The 24,631-nt window shown below is 39.1% G+C and overlaps 1 protein-coding gene across 1 annotated transcript in view; it reads right to left on the bottom strand.

Annotated features, from left to right (window-relative positions):
• GRIN2A (glutamate ionotropic receptor NMDA type subunit 2A) overlaps positions 1–24,631 on the bottom strand; it is a 150,864-nt gene that overhangs the window by 28,847 nt on the left and 97,386 nt on the right. Inside the window, exons 4-9 of the mRNA XM_041462764.1 lie at positions 22,844–22,958; positions 14,226–14,431; positions 12,658–12,826; positions 12,389–12,542; positions 8,199–8,324; positions 5,461–5,690 (exon numbers count right to left, since the gene is read on the bottom strand). Of these exons, the coding sequence (XP_041318698.1) occupies positions 5,461–5,690; positions 8,199–8,324; positions 12,389–12,542; positions 12,658–12,826; positions 14,226–14,431; positions 22,844–22,958 (1,000 nt within the window). The remainder of the gene's footprint in view (positions 1–5,460; positions 5,691–8,198; positions 8,325–12,388; positions 12,543–12,657; positions 12,827–14,225; positions 14,432–22,843; positions 22,959–24,631) is intronic.

The following is a 24,631-nucleotide window of genomic DNA, read 5'->3' as shown; positions in this document are numbered from 1 at the left end:
TAAAACCAGCTCCATTTTGGCACTCAAATGTGACTCTCTCCCCTGCTTTGCACTTTGGCAGGACAGCAGAAACTGGAGCAGATCCTCATCTGCCAGCATCTCCTTAGGGCACCCAAAACCCAACCCAACCCAAACACACTGGCAAACTGCAACCAAAGGAAAAGAGTATTTTGTTGACAGTCATTTCACATTTCCATCTCAGTTGGGACATTGTGATTCCCCATCTTCCTGATGGGAAAAGGATCATCCACAGTACTCAACAGGGAGCCCAGTCCTGGAGGGTGCCAGGGATGGCAGGAAGCTGTGCCAGGGAGAGGCAGAGTGAGGGAGTTTCCTTCCACCCAGGACTGGAGGGGAATAAAAGCTCTTGCAGCTTCCACAGGGGCTCAGCAACTCACAGGTTGATATGAGAAGGGCTGGAGCTCCCACACCTGGAATCCTAGTCCCTGTTCAACCCTACCATTTAAAACTATGAACCATTTGCTTGAGGACATACAGGTTTATTCTACAATTTTACTCTCTCTATCATTATTGCATCAGCACAGATGAACCAGCCAGGGGGGATCTGCAAAGGAATGGCAATAACTCAGGGCATATTCCTGGTTCCACACTTGGCAATCCTTCAAATAATCTCACATCAATTTTTTGCTAACAGATCTGAAAATTTTATATGCACCTTTTCAACATCTTCCTCTAAAACCCCTGTGACAATTTAGGATTAAAATGTCTCTTTAAGAAACAAATGGAAAAGGTCAATCAGATTAGAGGAACTATTGGCAAATGAGGAAATTGAATTGAGCATTGATAAAAGCAGTCACCCATGAATTCCACTCTAAATGCACTCTGTTTTTATTGTTGAAGTTAGAGGAGCAATCTATATATCCTGTGCTGCAAGAGATGCCTAATATTTATACAGCTACTGATTCCTTTGGGGCTCCATATGAAATATTTCTCTTTTTAACATTTGGTCCCAGGGCATCAAGAATTCCTAATATCCAGTGCCAATTTGCAAAGAGAATACAAATGGGTTTATAAAAAAAATGGGAGTATTTTCAATTCCATCAAACCTTGACTGTGAAATTATTGCTGCAACACCATTTTCTTGTTACAGAACTACAATTAAATACTTCATTTTAATTAAGTATATTTTGACAAAGCATAAAGGAATGAACTCTATTTTTCTCTATTTGTTTAGCTAACAGATGTCTTACTTTCCTCATTCTCCCTTTTCAGAGCTTTACTGTTTAAATTATAACTTTGCTACTACTTTTACACATAGTAATTGACCCATGCACCAAAATTACACTGTACACTACTCATGATTCTTAGTCTATATTTGCCATCTCCCTTTCTGAGTTTATTATGCAACACTGAAACAAACCCTGCTTTTAAATATATGTCCAGAGATTCTATTGATATAAATGTAGCTTGCTATCAAATTTATTTAAATCTAGAGCTGATGTATCTCTGATGTATTGAGATGGCTTCATGTGTCTCCTAAATTTGACAGTCAATAGAACTGAAAAAAATAGAACTGCCAATTTCAGGACCTGTAAGACTTGCTGCTATTTATATTGCTGGGATTTTTTGGAAATTCAGCTGTGGTGAGAAACTGAGGCAAGCTCAGTTTCCAGTGTGGCAGAGGAACTGGGGAATGGCAGGGGAACTGGGGGAACAGGGACATTATGGTGGAGTATTCTGGTGATTTCAAAATGGAGTTTGTTTTTAAATAGTCTCACTTTTCAAGAACATTCATATGAATCTAGGATGTTGGCAGGCATTTCCTCTCATAGGAATAGTTGAAAGAATTAACACATCTGTTCAAATTGAACGTTCATGGAAGACAGAAACATTTCTGCAGAAGATAAGGATGAATAAAAACCCCAAGTTCATTCAAAAGTCACAGAGTTAAAAAGCAGATTAATAGTTCCAAACCCTATCTACAGACTGGAATTTGTTGGCACCAACCAACAAATTTTATCACTCACAAGGAGATTATTTTTGAAACCATCATCTGCTACTACTGCCTGCTCACAGACTACTTGTAAAGAAGAAAGAGGTTTAAATCTTTTTACTAACACTGCAGTCATATCTGAGATGAATAAAAGTTTCATCAATAATATTAAACTTATATTGTGTGAACTGCCACGTCCTGGAGAAGCACACAGGATTGTCACTGTCTGTGGCTGCAGCAAAGATCTATGTGGCAGGCAAGAGACAAGAAAGGGAAAAAAAAATCAAGACTCTACATGCATTCATTTTCCCTAAAGCCCCATGATGAGAAACAAAATATGTCGTGTTTGCTAGGAAATAATTTTCTTCCTAGACATTTCATGAAATGCTGATCTTTTAAATCATGGGCAGAATTCTTGAACTGAATGCACAAGGCCCTTGTTTGAGTCATAGTGGAGAGATCTACTGTTACTCTGAAGAGTGACCAATTAATTCATTCTTGTCTCCCCCTGCTCTGCCACCCAACAGAACTGTAGCACGTGGCAGCACAACTCCAGTCTTTTGCTTTTTTTTTTTTTTTCCTATATGCCTTAATAAAACTGGCAATTTCATTAAGTCAGCAAAGTGTTCTTCCAGAAGCATTACATATTGACTTAAAGATTTACTTGCTTGCCTGAAAAGGCTGGTGTTGAGAGCAGCTGTTTGTTATTGTTCTGCAGTTTTTTAAGGAACTGTGGGAAACACTACTTAAATACTAGAAAACAGTAAATAATCTCCTGCTGGGAGCAGGAGTTACAACTCGTTTGGAGTGACAGAAGAACACCCATATTTGAACCCTTTCCTTTCCTCTTTTACCAGATGGGAACCTGGCATTCTGACTTGTGATCCTACAAAGATGCAGCCATCAGTCACTCCAAAACTGTCCTTATGATCACCAGGTGCTGCAGTGCAGGGACAGCTGTGCCTGCCCAGCCTCAGGAAGCACAGAAAGCTTTGTTTGATATCGGGCAGTGTGAGAGGGGCTGGGCTCAGGGGCTCTCCCTCCCTGCCTGTGGCCCTGCTGCTCTGCTGTCACAGACACATCTCGGTGACTGCACCACCTGTGCCATCCTAGGGCACGGGAGCAGAAAGCCAAGGCTACACTCTGAATCTTGCAAAAATAAGGAGCCTGTCAGGGGCATCATCAAGGTTTCCTGTTGAAGCTGAAGAGAAGCTCCTGGAATGTGTACGTGAGGCAATTCCTAAGTGTGGCAGAACCCCAGCAGAACAGCACTGTGAGACAGCTCTGTGCAGGGCTACCCACCCTCCTTCAGCAAATTTTCCTGTTTCATTGCATGAAATAGGCATAAAAGGTCTCAAAAGTACAAAAGCCACGAATTTCAGTCTTTGCTGGATACTTTGGACTCATTTTCTGTACCTTTTGATGAAGGCAAAGCTTCTGAACATCTATTACATACACAAGAATGTCAAAATATCATTTTCCTCTCATTTGCTGAATCATTTGAGTTTATGAACACCCACCCCTCCTCACTCCAGAACGTGCTGTGCCATGTATTTCTGGGTGACACTCTGATGACACGGCATTCACAAATTCATTAGCAACATTTCAAGGGATGAGGAAACTATAAAGAGGTCTTAGGGCATCAAGGAGTAAATAACACATTATCATCACGTCAGCAAATCTGGTGAAGCAGCTGATAGAGTGCAACACACTTTGAATGGGACAGCATTGAGTGCTGAGGGTCAGGGGGCTGCTCAGAGAGAGGGATGTGTTTTCCTGATGTTTCCTGTTTTTCCATCACACCCCAGTATCTCTAACTGGAAACACTTTTGCACTGGCAGTACAGCATTGACAGAAGAGCCTGACTGTTCAGGTGTGGCAGTGGGAAAAGTGGGAGAGAAGAATAGCAAACTGATTTACCAGCCCAGAAGTGGGGGTTGGATTTTTAATTTTTTGTAAAAAATTTAGTGAACTTTTAGGTATTAATTATTCAAAATTGATTTATACCCACATTTCTGGCCCTTGCCTGTGACTGTTTTGCTTCCTGCAAGGGTCAGAGTTCTGTACTGAACTGTATAAACATGGCAAAAATGGGAGAAAAATAATTTAACATCAATCAGATTACATTCCTATAAATTATCCCAGATTATTTTGTTTTTTAAAATCCAAGAAACCTCAGGATTATGGAGCAGGCAAAACCTATGTATGACAAGAAGAATGTTCTGAAATAGTTCAGTTGCTCTTCTGGAGTTCTAACTTTTTTAATTTAATCAGAAAAGGCATGGCTTCCCTGACTTATATCTATGTGCTTCAGGCAAAGTTTGAAGAACCAAAAAATAGAAACAAAGGTGGCAGATCAAATAAATGATCAGCTGACCACACAAGAACAGATGGTATTTTCTGATTCAAGTATTTTTCTATTTTTATTTTGCTTTTTGTGGAAACGAAATCCTACTTAGCAGTCAGAATAGAAAAAATGACAAAACCAAGGAAGTTTTTAGCCAAAAGCCACAGAACAAGAGCTGACATTTCCAGCCCTGTGGCAAAGAGGCAGCGAGGAGGGGAAGCTGAGGGTCGGTCAGACCTGAGCCCACTGCTGTGCCAGGTGCAAGGCAGAGCCTGCCAAAACCAGGGCCCAGGAAAATGCTCTGCTCCTTCTCACCAACAGCAGAAAGACATTCCTCAAATCTTCTTTTTAATCCCCAAAAGAGAATGCCATTTATCCGTCTCTTTTAAGAATGTTATCTTAAAATAGAGGGATATTTAACAATCTTCATGCTCATTCAAAGGTTGTGTGACAACATAATTAAATGAAAACAAAACTATTATCATTTTTTTGTTTCTTTTTATCTTTCCTCTAGCCATGCTTGCTTTGATATACCAGGCAATCAATCAAAGGCTGGTCACAAAAAGAAGTTAAAACAAAAAAAAACAGACAAGGCTGAGATGTTGCCTTTTTGATTTGTTTTTAGTAACAATTTCCTTTATTTTCTGTCCTTTGAGAAAAAAACCCTTTGTGAAGTTGTCCCCTGGGCTATACTGTATTTAAATATTTCTTCTTAATGCCAATATTTAGTTTCATTTTTGAACAACTGGGCACACACTTACAAAAGCATACCCTTCAGGTATCTTGTGCATATCCATCACAATAATTTTGCAAATGGACTTTTTTCTATTAATATACTACTAATATCCCACAAAAATTTTCAAGCTTTTTATTTTGGTGAGGCATTCTTTTTAACCAAACACTAACTGATTTCTATCACAAAATAAAGGTAATTTTCAGTTAATGCAGCTACTTTTGAATAGGCATGCAGAGATTTTGAAAACAGACTGATATTTTCATGCTTTGGGTCTTAGGTTGGTTAGTAAAGTTTGCACTTGCACTCAGAAGGAAATCATCCAGTTTTAGTTCATTATCTTGCTCAGAGTTTTTATCACGAAGTACAAATTTGTAGAAGGATTATGGAGAATGCACACTGACATCTTTTGAACTGAATACCTACCTTTTTATCACTCAGCCCAGTCACTTGGTCAACAAATTCCTCTTGAATCATAAAGGCAGCTAAGTTGGCAGTGTAACTGGCCAGGAAAATGACAGCAAAGAAAGCCCAGACTGACACCATGATCTTACTCGTTGTCCCCTTGGGGTTCTGCACAGGCACAGAGTTGTTGAAGACCAAGCCCCACAGTAACCACACTGCCTTTCCAATGGTGAAGGATGGTCCATGGGGATCTGCAATTGCAAAGTGCACTTAGTTCAGCTGCAGTTAAATTAAACCTTGCCAATATACCATGCAGGGACAACCCATTAGTCCCAGAGACATGGTTAGAAAATATTTTGGTATATAAATTCACTGTACTGCAAATATACTCACAGGATTTACCATAGGTACCCTCCTTGCAATGACAACGAGTTCCACATTTTTAAAACATAATTCAACATTTTTCTATGTGGCATATGTTCAAAATTTTTAAGATGAGAAAGGAAAGCATAGGTTTGGAGGAGAAGCAGGCTGGTATGTCTCCTGCAGGAAGAAATGTGCCACAGTGTTGCCCTGTCAGTTTTCTGTGCAAGCAAACATGTGAAATGGAAAGCTGGAGGTTTAATGACTCAATTCTAGTACTTTTCTTACCCAAATTATTTTTATCATCTCCAGTCATCCAACATTATGCTTTTTGAACATTATGTAAGCATTTTTAAGATCAAAGTGTGTGAATGTGTCACCTACTTTTAAGCACCTTTGTACTCAGAGCATGAATCAGAAAGACAGAACAAAGGAGCTACCTCTATAGACAGGGAATTCAGAACAAGCCAGGCTCTGCTTGCCTCACATGTTCTGTGGCTCCAAATGTGTTGACATTACAGGTGAAATTCTGTCCCAGCTAAGGCATTCTGTAAATTTTATTATTTCTATTTTTGGTCATCTTTTAATTCACCCCAAAGCTGGAGGTGGCCAGCAGAGGGGCAGAAGTGAATTAACAATGTCATTATCCACCCCAAAGGCCCCATCTGCAGAGCCCTGGGAGAAGCAAAGGCAGCTATTCTCACCCAGCTCTAGGTAAGCACAATGCCATCACACATTGCTCATCATCCAGACTCCCTGCACCCCCAGTGCAGAGAAACAGGCCTCCCCTGACTGTGACTCATTTGGCCTACTTATAATTATCCTTTTTTCAGTTCAATTGCAATTTAGTCAATAAACTCTGATGCAGAAACCTGTAACTTTATCTCCTTCCCTGCCCTGTCCCTTTATCCAAGGGGATGCACATTACAAATATAGATTTAGCTATTCATTTAAACTATAATTTATTTTAATAATTATTCAATGATTCTTAAAATAATAAAACCCTAAGTGGGTATACTCAGTGCATGCTCTCATTTCAGTAGAAATGCTCTCTAGTGCAGTGCAAATATTTCACAATGCAGTCAAGCTCTACATCTTAGATTATGCTCCTATTCTGCAGCAGCACTAGGAAAATAGCGTGCAGTAAAATGAACACAATGGAGCTGACTTTTTGTTTATGCAACTACCTTGTAGACATATTAACGACTGAGCTGATACAGGGATAATGTGCATTTTTCTGAGCAATAGTGTTACAGAAATTATATGCCAAGGGAGCAATCTAAAGTTCTGTTTATGCCACTGGAGATTATATTACTACTGAGATTCATCCTGCAAAAAAATGCCTAGGGAAATGAGAGATGATAAATATTTATTTTTTTTTAATATTCCAGGTTTAAAATTAATGGCAGCTTGATTAGTGGCAAGTCTTCAGAGTTAGGTTGGGATGGTCTAGTGCCATAGCATGTCTTTGTAGCTGTAAGTGCACTAAATAATCAATTCAGGCACAGAATAGAACAGCCAAGCCCCTGGACCCCCGTGTCTATAGTCACCTTTGATTTCCCCTCTTTTAACACAGTGTTTATTTCAGACAGAGGTTACACATTTACCATCTTATTAAAATGATACCATCATCTGAACATTACAATAATCTACTTTTTCAGGGAACAAGCCAGCCATTGTCTAGAAGAAATCATTTGCTTTTAATAGTGCCCAGAACTGTGTTCACCAAGCTGGAAGATCTCTTGTTACGAAACACAGCAAGAATGATTTAGAAATTTTAACAAAGGCTGCACTCTCAAATGTCACTTAAGAAATGGGAGGATGAGGGCATTGTGAGATATGGAATCCTCACTCTAGAGTCAGAGTGCAACTTTCACCGAGAAAGAGTCAATACAGAGCTTGTCTGTTTTGAAAATGAAGTTTCTATAACCGAGGGTGCTACACAGAAAGAAGAGACGCCCTTCTGCCAGGGGCCTCACGTCATGGCTAAGAGCTCTTCTGAATTTTACAGGGACTATACAAAACTATGGACAATATAACTGCTATTTTTCCAACTGCCCAGCAGACCACAGGATTTTAGGTAACTTTCTCTGAACTGGTCATGAATTTGTAATAGCCAGGAGTAGAATATATTTCACTGCAGACACTTTACAACTGATACTGTGTACAAACCAAACACTGTCTGAATAAAACTGATACCACTTACCCTGCTCCCTGTCTTTATTCCATTGAATTGGAATTATAAACATGAGCATATAAGCCTTCAAGAAATCATACTTTAAATGAAGAACATGAACAGTTTAATAGCTAATTTCATTGTTTTATTCCTATGTTATGTTTATTTGAAAAGATGGAGACCCATGGATGCATGGAGTTGAGTAAAATGCAAATCTTACCTCTCCCTTGTGCTAAGTTTCTGTTGTATCCTACAGGACTAAAGTACTCAAATATAAAGACAGCCATGGCAGACACGATGAGAAGCATCACAAACATCATCACCCAGACAGAAGCACTAAAAGGCTCTGCAGCAAAACAGGAGAAACAGAAACACAGTTCATTAAACCAGTCACAGCACAAGAATTCTAATATCCTCAGCAGGCAAGCCCAGCAGCTTCCTCTACATTAGCTTTTTCCAACAAAAATGCTAGCAAATAACTAAGCACTATATAATGAACTGCTGTTAGTATACATAGACAAAATCCATAAAGTCAAAAGCTGAAATGTAAGTTGTAATTAAAAACAAAAGGCTGCACACTTTTCTTGGACACTGAGTGGCACATAATTGGTTTGACTCGCTGTTTTCAGTCCACAATCAGGTTGCTGCGTCTATTCATCCTGTATTATAGAAATTTATCAACGGAATGGTCCAACTTCTTTGACTGTGTTTCTGCAAAGCAAAAGCAATTCAGCATATGTTTTCTATCGTTTTCTATCCAACAAAAAGTGTTACAGGAGTAAAGATAAATACTTGCATTCAAACTAAACACTTTTGTTTAAGGATTCTTTTCTCTCTGTGTTTACATTCATCTAACTGCAATGAAGATGATATTTTTATCAATTGCAACCACATCCTTTCGAATGTCTCATTCTCATCTGGGAGCAAATTACTGAAATCAAAAGGGCTTATGGAAAAGTGGATGTCAGTTTGAAAGACAGAAGAACCATAATTAAGTAAAAGAAGTAGGTTGGAGCATAAAACTAAAAGCAATTTCAAATACCAGACTAAGCACCAACTTTTTGAAAGGACTCACTATCAAATACCATCTTTCCCAACCACAGATTCTGTCATTTCAGGAGTCCCTGCAGTAGCTGCTTTGATAAAGATCAGCATGGCAAACAAACATCTCTTTATCAGGCCAACTTATTTGGGGCACTTCACATCGTAACTTGTGCAAATCAAGCAAGTGTGAGCGTGCACTGAAGTGCGAGAAAACAAATCTTAGAATACTATTTCTAATTAGGACAGAATCAAGAAAAAATTGAAATTACAGAAAAGTAGTTTGTTAAAATGTTTTGCCTGTTTTTGAAAACCCAAAAAGTTCCTCTCTTGTAGCTTTTTCATTCTTTGAATTTAAGATTAGAATCACTGAAGCTTCTTCCCTCATTGCAGGAAAGGACGATGACTGAGAGCTGAGGTGTTCTAAGCCCAATAGCCCAATCTGAGCCTTGCCCAAATTCAGATGATTCACCCAAAATAGAATGAAATGTAATAATTTATGCCCAAGCATAGAAAACCCATGAGATCTTTTTGTCTTTGCTATGATTTCTCCAGAAACCTGTGACTTAGACAAGACCAAACCACAAATAGCCCCACTGGTGCTTTTGGATGGTAACTAAGGCAAAGCAGGGATATTTTAAACCAAACTGTTTTCCTCTTGCAAAGGAACAGTATTTTTGCAATTAATTATTTTCTTTTTAAGACAGGGTATGAACTTCGTTCAAATACTGTTAATTATTTGTTTGGAAGAGAATGGTAAGTTAGGAAAATAACAGAATTTGTATAAGGCAGAGAGAGATCTATGTAGATGCAGCCAGGGAAGGGACATTATGTAGCCAAATACAATCTAAAAAATATTTTCTGAATTCAGTTAGTAACTGGATTAAATTGGAATTCATGTAGAACTACTGTAAGATTTTGACAGCATCCTCATAGAAGAAAGCAAGGCTGATAAAACCCTTATCAAAAACAACAGTGTAGAAACAGCAATGGTAATTTGTCAAAATCTAAAGAAGGCAAAGGGCAAAACAAGCCAATGTACAAAAGTGAGCTATAAACAAGAGTTTAAGCAGAATTCTCTTCAATAATTTAAGGAGTCTGGTAATGAGGTGGTGAATTAATAGAAGCAATAGGAAAACAAAAAGCTATTTGGGATAGCAAGCAGTAAGAATGAGCAAGTACAAAATCAACTGAATAACAAAGTCGATCTTCCTGTCATATCAGAGATCCAATTACACATTCAGCACTGTGCTTTGATTCTCAAAGGACAGGAAGGGAACTTCCCTCAGGCAAGCAGCAGGTTTTAAAGGAGTTTTCAGTAAAGCTACAATACGGCAGAAAAAAACTAATATATGACTTGTTAGTGTGTATTTCAAATGACTGAAAACAGAGAATATCAAGCAAGGAAAAGATGTCTTTGAGTCCTACCTCCCACCACCAAAACCAATACTTAAGCAATACATTAAATAAAGAGGGGTAGAGATTTTCTATTCCATCAATGCCTCCAGAAAAGAAAACTGACCTCACCTATGAACTCTCCCTCTGAAAAAATACAGAAATGGAGATTTAAGGTTTTCCTTTATTTATTTGGTTGTTTAAACAAAGTTGAGCCAAAACTCCACAGAATTATTAAAAAAGTGCTTTTAGATCTAGTATATATTATCTCTAGTACAATGTGAAAATGTTTTAACATGGATAAAATTCTCATTTGAAGGAGACAATCAGAATCAGAACACATCAGATAACGAGGACGAGGCTGTCACAGCCCATCAGTTACTCAGAGCTACTGGACACAACAACTGACTGGAAAAATCTAGTCACACAAAATCCTGTACTTGTCCACATTCATAGAAACAATTCACAAACCCAGATATTTCAGGAACTGTAATCAAGTGCTATTCTTTAAAAATAGTACTATATTTGACAGATTTTTTTTTATAAATCTTTTAAAAGTCTTACGTAAGGTGACTCTATTCTCAGACATCCACTTAATTGAAACAAAATCAGTCTGTGAATAAATTCACTTATCTGCCTGATAGTATTTTGCAAGGCAAAACATTTTACTACTACGCACACCTCATCAAAATACACAGTCAATTCCAGCAAACTGGCAGCTTCATATGCCTGAAAAAAACAGAGCACACTTCTGAGAGCACAGACTTGATTTATTAGTGCAGTAAAATCAGATTTCTTCAAAAGTAGAGCTATTTTAGAGAGCTTTATGAGAAGGGGTTCTTTTTTTTTGTTTCTTTTGAATTATATACACAACCAACTAAACGAATAACATTAAATGCATTTTAGAAATCTAATAATGCTGTTGCTTGTGAAAAATGCAAAAGCATCTTCTCTTTTGATGGTGGCTGCAAACAGGTTTTTAAGAGAGAAGTAAAAAATCAACTGCACTTGCACTTTAGAAAACACCCCAATTCCTATTTCCAATGGTCATTTCAAACATGCTGCAACTGCAATTTAAAAAATGAACTTTACAACTCAATGACTCAAAGAAATAAAAAGATACTCTCTGAATATTTTCATTACAAGTACAGTTTCTTGCAATTTCACTTTAAGTCGTTCATTCCTATCAAATATCAACAAAATCTACTTAGGTATCACCACATTTGGGAAATTATTTGATTACTCATTGTGTCATATTTACTTGCATCATCTCTGTAAAGTGTTTTTATGGAAGAGATATGAGAAATAAGCTCTGTGGTTAAATGATGATTATTGTGTAAGAAAATAAATTTTTTGCCTGCTTATATCTGATACTACACCACTAATATATTCTTCAGTGTCTGTGAGCAACTTCAGGGGGAGTGAAGAATTTTCACTCAGTAATTTAGGACTGGCCTCACTGCTGACCCAATGGACTTGAACATTCTAAACTGTGCCCTAAGATATCTGGAACATACTGATTATTTATTTTTCCACATAATGGTTTTAGTGTTACCAAGCTGGCTTTAAATTAAAGATAAGGAAGTTGCTCTTCAACTCTACAATGGGTTTTTCAATTATTTTGTGAATATTAAAAAGATGTTAAGCAAATTATGATGGGCTAAACAAGTATAAGTTAGTTTGTAAGGAAGCAGGGTTGAGGATGTAATTTTCCTAACTGAAGATTTTAGGGGATTGTTTTTCATACTGAAATCACTGTCTTTGGTTTTCATTTTCAGCATCCAAAACCAACAGCACTGTGTCCATGTGTTAATGATCATGTTAATCAGCACATCAACACAGAACAAACTTCTTAAAGTAAAATTCAAAACTCAACAGAATTGTGTTAATGTACTACATATCTTAACACACCATTAAATCTACCAAACTCTACAGAAATGCCATTAGGTTATCTGGACAGGCTGGAGACCATACCTAGGAAAGCAGATGGTGAAACCGTGCCGTTGCTCCGTGACACCATGACGCTGATCCCAGTCTCCACGAACGGCACCGAAAAGTCAACGACCTCTGAGCGCTCCTCGTTGATGGTGAGAGAGCCCACGGCCATCACTGCCCGGTGGTACACCACCTGATCACAGGGACAACACACACCAGAGTCAGCACAGAACTCCCCCTTCCTCCGGAAGAGCTCATACAGACATCTCTGAGCTCTTAGGAACTCTTTTACCTAAAAGAGAACTTACTTCACCAATCATTCCATTCCACACATTATTGACTTTTTTGCCGTGCTTCCCATTCGTCACCAAGTACAGGTCATATGTGAACTTGACAGTTTTAGACAACTTCTTCAAGATATCGATGCAGAATCCTTTGCAGCACTTCTTTACGTTAGTTCCCTCATTAGTTTTGTTGCTGTCAATAGACAAACCACACATAAATATTCCTGCTGGGAAAAACAGAGGCAGCACAACAGCAAGATACAGCACACTGTGAAACAACATTTTGCCACTCTTGTGAATGACCATGTTTTTCTGAATCAAGGCAAAAATAACCCACAGGATGCTTTTATAGCTATATAGTGTTTGCAGCTCCTGCTAATCATGACAGAGCTGCTTGGTGAGACACAGAGACAACATTACCTCACATGACATCCTTCTGCTCCAGGATGCAACCTCACGCACTGCACTGCTCCATCAAGACATACAGCCTGCTCTTACTAATCTCTCTCTTAGGATCAGATTAAACTTTTATTACTTTTACTCTCAAGACATCAGACTACATGTCATTTAGTAATTAAAGAACATGTAAGCTATAAAAAGGCACAGCAGTTCACCATGCTGGAAATGGATGCATCTTCTCAAAGTGCACCTTTCCCTGCACTAGGAGAAGGTGAACTTCAGGCCGCCTTTAAGCGCAAGGATGCAAGTTTTCTCTTCACCTTTTTTTTCTGAAATATTTGTTTTGGGACTTCTAGAACCTTTTAGTATATGCATCTTCAGAAGGCAAGGCAGTATCTTGCAGCCTTTGGAAAAATTCAAAATTAAAATAAAACTAGTTTAGAACTTAACTAAAAAAATAAATTTCCCTGAACTTCAGGAAGCATATGCACAACCATGCAGCCTCTGGAAATCTTCAGAAACATGCATCATATTCCCTCACACCTGCTCAGTAAAAGTCCTGTTATATTCAGTTCATAAATACACAGATCAAGGCATAGGAGGTGAAACACGACTGACAAATGTACAGTGGAAACTCTTCCACTGTTTTCTAATGACTGCTCTGAAGTTATGGAGCACTGACAGAAGGGGACTTTTCTCTTGATAGTAAGTCACAGTGGTATTTTATGCTGGAGTAGTTTATTCTGTACCAAATTTCAGCATAAACTTACATTTTCATTAGGAGACATTTTCAAATTGTTACAGACTAATGAAAGCAGGCGTATCTCAACATAACTGGAAACAATTCAAAGAGGACTCATTAAAACAGCCCCATTTTGGAGCACAATCTTCTTCCATGTGACTGAAAAGGGCTGATTCTCATTGACTTTGAATTTACTATGAACTTCCTATCTTGTTAACAACTCAATGTGACTTACACGTGTATAACCAGAAACTCTCAACTATTTAAAAAGGAGGATGTGAAAAGAGCACATGGGAAAGGGAGGGAGGGAAGGAAAGGGAAGGAAAGGGAGGAAAGGAAGGAAGCAAGGGAAGGAAGGGACGATAGGGAAGGAAGGACATATTCAGTGAGAAAATAAAGGACTATATTTTGCAGTCAGGAAAAGAAAAGGGAACACTGTGAATTTACTCACTTAAGTTTGACAAATTTCCGGCATGGCACCGTGTTTTTTTGGCAGCTTTCCATGAGAGGATCCACATCCTCCACGATGACAAAGGGAGCCTCCTCCAGGGTGACAATGCTCAGGTGGTTGTCGTCGGGGTCGCTGTCTGCGAAGGAGCTGTACCTCGGCCACACCGAGTACTTGAGGCTCAGGGAGTTGTTCTCCCACTTCCCCACCTGCAAGGCCAAGATCCACAGGCTGCTGAGAGCTGCTTGATGGTGTTGGACAAAGGGGAGCCAATATTAAATGGGTGGGACACAGGTACAGGCAATTACATGGCCAGGACAGTTGCTTTGGGGTTTTGTTGTTAAAATTACCTTAAAATTTATTAGTAATTGCATGAAATGAGAAAATGCACAGTGATAAAGACAGATAAGGTAACATTATTTTAACAGGTAACTGTTTTATACAGACTGGATGTCATCAGTTAACATGATCTATCACCTGGTGTTACATGCACTGAAATTTGACATTCAGCATTTCTATTTGAGCCAGAACAACAACCAGATACTCTATTTGTAACCAGGACCCATTTTAAGTAATAAAAAATTATTTAAAAAAAATAAACCAAACAAACAAACCCCAAACAAAAACCCTAATGCACACTCACCCCTACACATCTGTCTGATAACCAAAATGCCACAATGTCATTTCGTTATCTTCCCAAAGAGAAGACTCTTCTGCTCTTATACATTGAAAAGCCATCGTAAAAGCCTTTACCCAGGCTTCCACTGGAGCCAGAACAAACCACATTTTTAGTAAGGATTTCCATTAGAAATAACTATTTTCCATTAGAAGTAACTATTTTATCCTGACAACTGTTGGGTAAGAACTGTTGGTTTAAGAAAGCAAACCCCACTGCACATGAAATTTGTCAGCCTATTTACTATTATAAAACATCCCTTCTAAATTAACCCACATTTCTTTCCATTTCCAGATCACCAGAAGGAGGTTTATGATTTAAATATTTTCAAGTCTAGTGTTTTCCTCCTCAGATTGTTTAACTACTTTCTATCCAGAAATCTAATTACATGTTTTATCTGATGACAGATAATATAAATGAGCTAGCAATCCACATAATTTATAACCTAATGCATTTTAATAATTCTTGAGTTGCTTAAGCTAAACAAATGACAACATAATCATAAGACTGTTCAAATATTTCTTTTGCAAGGAAACTGGTGGGAATTAACAGCACAATAAGAGACTCGGGCCCTTAAAAAAAGAATTAAAATTGTTACCTACATTCTGTCTTTTAAAAACTTGAAAGTTAATCATAGAAATTCCCAAAGAACATGATTTATATCCATTCCTATTTCAGGAAACCCATAAGCACATGACCTTTGCAGTTTTATTTCCATCCTGTTTATAAGTCAAGATGGTTTACTGAACTTTCATGTAGGAGGCAGAAATGTCAAATCTCTACTCACTTGAATTAGGAAATTCAAAGTATCTCAAGGGAAGTAGGAATTCTCACTTAAATCAATGGGAATTGTATCTATGATTACTGTGTATATATATTTCTAGTACAAAATTTAACCAAAACACAGTGGACAAAGCCTTTAGGAGAAAAGCTAGTTCAGCCCCAGGGGAACAACCTATTTTTTTCTGTAAATAAACCAGTTTAACTGTGGAGGTGTGGTGCACAGTGGCAGCAGAGTGTGCTGGCTTACGTGAGCTCACACGGTGTCGTCACAGCCCTGAGTACAGCATGGAAGTGGCCATCTGGAACGGGGAGCATTCCAGCCAGCCCAGGACCTCAGGCAAACACCAAATGTGCCAAGGGATATGAGGGATTTCAGAAGTGGAAAATGTGCCTGACTGTCTGCCTTTTCCACGCATCAGGAAGGAAATGTGATGGCATTTGTGTGGCGCAGCAGAACCCAAACCACTGGGGGCAGGATGCCGGGAGGAGGCAGATCCTGACCATGAGACACATCCCTGTGCCAGCCACCCCTGACCCCGGGGCACATCCCTGTGCCAGCCACCCCTGACCCCGGGGCACATCCCTCTGCCAGCCACCCCTGGCATCTGTGTCCCTGTCACAGGGAGCACCTGCCACCACCCCAGTGAGGTCACCTGGTCCTATCGAGAACACAATGGTTGCTCTGGTGTTATTAACAGAAGAACAACACCAAAGTTGATGACATTCTGATATCATCGTTTCTGATATTCTTTCTACTTCAACAGGAGCAACTCCATTTTACTGTTCTGAGGAGGATATAACCAGACACATTTAAATACCTGGATCTGGGAAAATGCTAATTACTTTTGAGAGTTGCAACTATGAAACTGCTGTGTTGAGGTAACAAACACAGTAATATGTATTTGTAAACCAAATAATTTTGGAAAGAAAATTCAAGCTGTGGGTAACACACTAAAAATGCAGACATGCTCTGTTAACAGGGCTGTCAAAAAGTGCATGCATATACATGTACTGTACCATATACATGACACAAAATATCCAGAGACTTATGAAAAATTTCTTTCATTCTTAGTTATATTGATAATAAATATGGATTTGATCCTAGAGAAATACAGAAGGTGACCTTCACTTGAAAAAAGAAATAGAAACATTTCTGGGAGAAATTGTGTTCCAAACCATTGAAATCCTCATTTATAGTCAAAAGAATAGAAATTACATTAAAAATATGGTTTTAACAACACATCCAACTGTTGATTCACTATGGTAGGTGCAAAACTCATCTTCAAGTAAAGACATGCAATGGTACATACAGTCATTGTATTTCTTTTGAACTTGCACATTCTGTCCTATTTTCTCTGACTTCACATGCAGTCTGGAATACTCCCTTTGGTTTAATCTCTACAGGATGCAGGAGGGGAAGGGGAAAATAGCTGAGAGCATGGAAGAGATTGTTTGAAGTCAGACTGAGTTAGCAGCCACAGGGTGCTCATCTCATCCACTGTTGCCTAAAACTCCCTACATCTGACTCTGGCACATGTGCTTTGACCACCTCACCCAAGCCTTGTTATCTTTGGAAGATTGCAACCAAGGAGAGTGATAACGAAGAATTTGGTGTGATGATGAAGAATTTGGCATGATGATGAAGAATTTGGTGTGTTTCTGTGTGGCAGCCAAAGGCAGACAGAGACCTGCACAGTTATACATTGCTGTACCTCAGAGTCCCCCTCCTGCTCCTCAGCCCTCACCCTCCTCCTGCAGATGGGAGCTGTACACTGCATACACCCATCATCCCTTTGTAAGAAAAAAATGTTGCATGACAACAATGATACTAAATGCACTCCCAGGACTACCCAGCCAAACCTTTCAAAAATATTTTCAGTGATGTTCCTTTTACATTTAACACACAGATATCACAAAACATACTTTTTGAGCTGTCCTAGTTAAGAAAATAGTGCTGAGCAAATACAAAATCTAGTCCATCTTACTTTATTGAAAAACTATTTACTACTATTTTTTCATTACACTTTTCCACTTAAGAGGAAGAGCTACCAAGGCAAGCTTTAAATCAATAACTAAAAAGCTAAAATAGACTTTGTCAGGTTAGCAATAACAGCTGCAGAACAAAGCACAAGAGCAAAACCCTTCCTCCAGACACAGCATCTGCTGTACACCACCTGCTGCAAACCTTTGTGTCACTTTTATGTTTCTGAAGGTCCATATTTCACAATGGCACTCTAAATTTAAATTACAAAATATGATGTGAACAGTTCCATGTCTTATTAATAAGTATTTTAAAGTCCTGAATGATTTGAAGACATCCATTTAAAGGCTTTGAAGTTTTAAAAATTTGCTGCAAAATCTCATATGGGGAATGCAAATGTCCTGCTCTTCCCTCGTGGCTGCTGCTGACACCATCAGGAAGGCACCAGTCCTGTGACCAGCAGGGCTCCAAGGAAAACACAGAACCCAGAGAGATTCTAAACAAACAGGAGGGGAAAGAAAAGCTACTACCTCCTGCAGCCTCATTTTTCAATACAGAATTATTAATTAGCACTCACCAAATCCTCAGTGGCTGGTACAGTTTTGGTTCTGGGCAATGTCCCAGATAACTCTGTGCAGTGCCAGAGTTCCGGCTCGTACCAGAGAAGCAATTTTAAGAGTTGATTATGTCATTAGAAAGGAAGAGAGCTAAACAAATTGACAGCTCATTCTTTCATCTCCCAGTGGAGGAAGATGTTTTGTCACCTCTGCACTCAGTGAAGACCTTACAGCCCTCCAGAAATGGCCAGACATACCCTTATCTTCAGAGAGGGAGAGCTACCCTCAAAGTCTTCCTGTTCTCTAATATATAGGTGAAAAGAACAGGGCTAGGTGAAAAGCACACCACCTTTGCTTTCCATGGGAGTTACGATTCCTTTACAGCAGCAAAGAGGTGGGATTCTCCTTGGGAATACATGATTTAAGAAATGCTGCATAACAGTTGGTGCAATTCAAACAATTCAGCAGAGTAAAGGTCAAAGGAAAGGCCTTTAGGCTAGGCAAAAGCTCACTGATACAGAAACAACATGCAATTTTCAGCTGACAGTAAGTGTCAGGATAGGCATATTTACAGGAAGACTAAATACACAAAACAACAAGGATGGAATACAGGGAATGACAACCCAGCAGATGTTAAAGAGCACGCTGCTGCTTCTGCTCTGGGCAAAAAGAATATATCACATTACAGCACAGAGCTACTGACAAAAGATACCCCAGCAAACAGATTATTAGCTCAGGCAATTTCATCTGTTCTAGTTACAATATCTGCATTTCTCACAAGTGTTAGGGATCATCTATCACGAGACATGAGGATCCCCCAGTTGTCGTGACTCTTGCTCAAATCAATCGAGATTTCACAAGAAATTACCATGGAGCACCTCACTGATTTTTTTATCCCCACAGTACTCTGACAAAAAGCTCTGTCAGAAATCTGCCTGAGATTGGGCTGGATTTCCCATCTCCTGCCCAGTGAAGTCAGCTCCACAGTCAGCTGCAGGTGCTGTCTGTTCTGGGCTACGTGCTGGTGGATGTTGGTAGCCAGATGGAGCTCGCTGTGAAGACCTTGGTTCATTTATTCCAGGCAGGAACCACGCACCCTCTGCCCACTCCTTCCTACTTAGATACAAATGTGTACAACCCCACACAGAGCTTGTGAACCTGGCATATGCTACTTAATCAGAGAAAAAGCAAGTTCTGCATTAAATCCTGCATTAGTGGAAAGTTAAAGATGACAGGCTCTGTTTAGAATAAACCTGGATGTAAAATAACAGTTCTTGTGGTGGTGTTTCATTAGCAATTGTGCCATGGAGTACACAAATTCACCCAGAATACAGACCACCATGATAACTTTATCTGTATCTACCTGGAACATCAGTAAATTTTTTTTTTTTTACCCTGGAACTCATCTTTACACATAGAACACACTCATCTTGAAATACATTAAGTCTTCCCCACCTCACTTAAGATATGTGGTACATGCTGCTAATTAAACTGCCTACTTTTGCCACTGCTAATCATATTCTAGTATATTAATATTGGATTGATTTGGTTTATTTCCACATTAAAAATATGCTAAAATAAAAATAAAAAAGCCAGACTAGCAGGCTGTGAATTTGGCAGCTCAGTGAAGTTGATGGGCCTGGTGAGACATGCAGGTCCCATGTCTCTAAGGTATGAAGAGGGGAGCTGCAGCTGGGGCTGCTGAACCTCTGAGGGTTGTTGAGCACTAGCACAGTGATGCTGCAGTGCTGTGGTGATATTTGGGCAACACTGCTAACTCTGGTAAATTTATCAAGTTTCACTTTAATAAGCACATTAAGCTTGTCTTCTTAAAAATCTCTTGCCTGAGAACAGCAACCCCTTTGCCTGTCAAGATCAGCAGCAAGAATATGAATGTTGGTGTCAGAAGTTTGAGAGCTGCTTTAGGATCTGTCAAAATATCTTGCTGGATGCCTGTGAAACATGCCCAAAAAGTGATTTTCAGTCTTCAAACTATTATCGTTTGAACAGCTTTCTTCAGCATCTGATATGGGACAAACCCCTCCATCAACCCCACTTACATGTGAAATTACCACCTCAAAGTTTCAATACTGAGTAAAGAAAAAATAACTTATTTTCTGAGGGGTGAGATAAATATTCTCCAGCTATGGTTGAACAGCTTCTTTATAACCTCAAGCTTTAAGTAAAGTATATAAATTCTGAAACCAAAGAAAAATAGTATTTGAATAAAAGCAGTTTGAAAACAAAGAAAAATTGGTTTCAATAATAAATCTTGCATTTTTGGTAAAAAATTAGTCACATAAACCACAATTACTTTTTCTACATAAATAATAAATTAGTTACTCGCAGTATGTACATTAGTTACATTATGAGGATTAACAGGCTGTTGCATTGTCATTTTTTCACGAGTAAATTATTTAATTAGATACTAAGATTTGATTTTTTTTTTTCCATACAGGATTGAGAATATTTAATAAGACTTCAATAAAACCATTCTGTGATACTCCCTGCTACACTGTAAGAGAAAGGAGAAGCACATGCCTGTGTGGAAACTTAGAGCAGCAAATGGGAGATCTCAGATGAGTAACTTTGACAGTTCTGAAATTGAGCAAAACAGCTCAAGGAGAAAGGAAAGAAATTGCCTAAGAGATATGGGGTAAAACCTGCAACTTGGAGAGAACGTTGAGACAACACTAGAGAGCTGTTTGAATAAACCATGTGGAAGAGAAGGGCTTCTCAATCCCTCAGTCACTGGAGCTGAAGTGCAAGGGACTCTGTTGAAAAGATGTGGGGTGTGCCCAGACAGCCCAGAGCAGGTCCAGCGTGCCAGGATAATTGACTGTCAGTGTATTTGTCCTCATCCACAGAGGCAGGATCAGCCTGTGGTCAGGAGAATAAGTCTGGTGGTGACAGAGCGTTCTTGGCTGCCGCTCACGCCTCCCCTCTGACAAAATTCCTAATTAAAGCTGGCCCCCTTCCACAGCCCTTTGGAGCAGCAGCCACCAGAGCTGCCCTGCCCTCACTCCTCGCCTCGCTGGCCACCAGCAGGGCTCCAAACCCGGGCCACACACCACCACACACATCCATTTCTGTTCTTCCTCCCAGGAGCCCCTCAAACCTGACAAAGAGCAGGAAGGGATTTACCATCTGGAAAACTGTGCACAGACAAGGCAAGGATCAGCCTCTGGGAGCCCAGCACTGCAGGGGGAGTGGGCACTGCTGCCCTACAACCTCGGCAGGCACAGCACAACCTGCCCCAGACCTCATCCTCTGACAGGGAATTCACTGGAAGGTTAAAGCAGGCTGGAGTTATTAATTTGAAATAATGTTGGTTTATATACCCAGTATTTCTTTGCTGCTGTTAGATTATTTTTCAAAAAAAAAATCAAGCCCATCTCTCCTTGTCCTTTGAATGGTCTCTTTAGAGAAGTTTCAAGGTACAAAATGTATGAAATTATTTTAACATAAGCATTGTTGGCTGCCTTTTTGAGCATTTTCTTCCTTTGGCACCTCATGCTAATAATATTCCCCAAGCAGTATAATATTTTTCCAGAACATTATATACGATATGCAGACTGTTGGAGAATTTTAAAATAGGGTAAGAAATTTTCATAACAGTTAGTGAGCAAATGATTCCTCCAAAGATTCAGATTGACACATTTGGAGAGGATTAAATTTATCCAGAGAATTAAATTTGCATCAAATGAACATAAAGAAATACACAGCATAATCTAGGACTACTCTCTGTGTTTCTGCATGACTAGCATATTTATTGAGATGTCCTTCAGTAATTCTGATTTTGTCATTATTATTCATCATCATGTAGAGTCTTGTAGTCTTATAAACTGGAGTTTTAAGTTGATTTAATGGATTTTTAAAACTATAACAAAAAGAATTCATAAATTTCAGCAGCAATTTAGATAATGCAGAATCACATTTCATGAATTTAAAATAAAACTGGTGGATGATTTAGATGTATTTTTTCCTACAGTCTTATATTAAAAGCAGTTTCTTAAAACAAGTTTTTAAACATAGGTACACAGCCTGCAAGACTCAGAGCCAAAACAATCATGGGCTGAGACTGGAGTTTAAAAGAAATGATGCTTGTGATAAACTTTTTCATTTACTACTTGAATATATTATTAACATTGATGCTACGACATTTTTCCTTCTAGTCTATCTAGAACTCTATGTGGAGATCACTTGTCTACCTGGAGTAGATTATTCTCCAACAGGAGCTTCACAGTTGTTTTTTGTTGTTTTTTTTTAAGTGTGCTTTTACTTTAAAATCTGTCAAAAACCCACAAAATCAAGCAAATAAAAGGAATGGAATTGTCAAGATATAAAAACCCCTTCAAATTCAAGTAGCTGAGGACCAAGCTTTTGGACATTTTTCAGTTATCCATTTTACATTACTCAATTTTAAGCACTGGAAATGCAAAGTGCACTCCATAGAAATCTGAACTCCACATGGCTTTTCTTCACTGATCTGCTAAAACTCATCAGATACACTCAGGATGGTGTAAAATGGTCTCTTCTGAGAGCTGTGACACAGCTGCTGGGGCAGGAGCCCTGAGATGTGACCCCAATCCCCCCCAGTCGCCAAGCCCCGAGCAGCGCTCACCTTCTCCCACTCCCGCTCGTTGTTGAGCACGATCACCACCAGCCTGGGGTGGGCCTGGTAGCCATCTGCTGTGAAGGACAAATCTCGGCCTTCCCACGTCACATTCATCATAAACCTGGAAGGCAAGGAAGAAAAGTTCATTGAAAACTTAATGGGCTGTCCAGCAGTTAATGAGCAGCCAGTGCGGTCACCAGCAGCACGGGTGGATGCATGCACCAAGCCCTGCCAGTGCTGGGGGAAGCCTGTGCTGGCAGCGGGGGGACTCGGGGCATTTCAAGTTCGTAGCTCAAAACAAAGCAAAATATTGTTGATGTATGAATTATAACGTAGACGTCATTTTTAACAGCGTCCACATTACGTATGATTAATCTCTCCCCTCCCTGAATAATCCTTCTGGCACTTTGCACAACCACACCAGCTTTTCAGGAGCATTTTAAACAAACCCACATCACCTTTGTGGGTAACATTGTACTATTGTGCCACTGAGTAGTACTCAGAGCAAAGTGCATCTGATCTGTCTTCCCCTATTCAGAGCTCCAGGAGTCCTGTCAGCTCTTCCCAAAATTGCAGCCACAAACAGTGTTGTTGTGCCATGAGGATAAATTCCACTAATGCCAAAACCACACATGAAAGCTTTGTAGGTATTGGTAAATATTCAGTTCAGTAATTTCAAAAGAAAAAGGATTTACATTTTTATTCTTTTGTATTTACCTTAATTTTCAATGGTTTTCAAAAGACATATGAATTAATTTGTATTTTGAATAGGGGAAAAAATAGAAGGACACAAAATAAAATATAAAAGAATGAAAAATTGTAAAATGTTGGAAAAAAAATCAAAACTCCACACTGTTAGTGTAAAGCTGACAGGGCTATCCCACAGTAAGAAGTAAAATTTCAATTCAAAATCTTGGGAAGAAAATATATCTCCCAGCCCATCTCTGTGGTCTGAAGTTGTTCACATTGAATTGCTCTGAATTCTCAGTGTATTTAATTGAAAGAAATTCAGCCCAAGACTGATACAGGCAGAAGTGCAGATGTCCATCCTATAGAGAGATGTGTTCTCAAGGGCAGAAATTCACTGTTCCTCATACATTACCTGTAGTGATTTACCAACAAGACACCAATACTGCTTTATATGTTTGTATGGGTTTGGAGGGGATTTTTGGGTTAGTTGGTTGGTTATTACGGCTGGCTTTTTTAGCAGTAATGGCAGCATAATCTCCTGGGGAATGTGACACAGACAAAATTCCTCAGCTCCAGATTCAAAGGAAAAGGCTTTATATTGACATAGCTGCCTGAAAATCCCAGTAGCAGAAGCACACTAAATAAACATATATAGACCCAGAAGAAATAATGGCATTGTATCATAACAGTTAATAAATAAATGTGCACTACCCTGAACAGTCATATTAACATCATTCAACGCCAGTTTGACAGCAATTTGTAAATTCACCCATTGTAATAACTCACATTTCATTATAGGCTTCCAGTGTCAAAATTTTCCCCTTGACAGAACTTTGCTGTCCAGTAGAACTAATTTCCTGTACATTCCATTTTTCATCCAACAGTGAAAGATCTTGCTTGGGAACAAAAAGCTTATCTGCCACCTTGAGAGGCAGCAAACACCAAACAGGATTTACTTGTGCTCACATGTAAGGAACCAGCATAACATTCACTGTGACCCAGGGAGTGAAATGCCCGGGAGGTGAGCACAAGAGGAAATCAAGGATGTGCTGTGGAAACAGGCAATCCTTGCATTTTCACTTCTGTACCCTGACCCAATTGTGA

Source organism: Pyrgilauda ruficollis, unplaced genomic scaffold, assembly GCF_017590135.1.
Source record: "Pyrgilauda ruficollis isolate IOZ18807 unplaced genomic scaffold, ASM1759013v1 scaffold16, whole genome shotgun sequence".
Lineage (NCBI taxonomy): Eukaryota > Metazoa > Chordata > Aves > Passeriformes > Passeridae > Pyrgilauda > Pyrgilauda ruficollis.
This window is presented reverse-complemented; position numbering and strand designations above follow the sequence as displayed.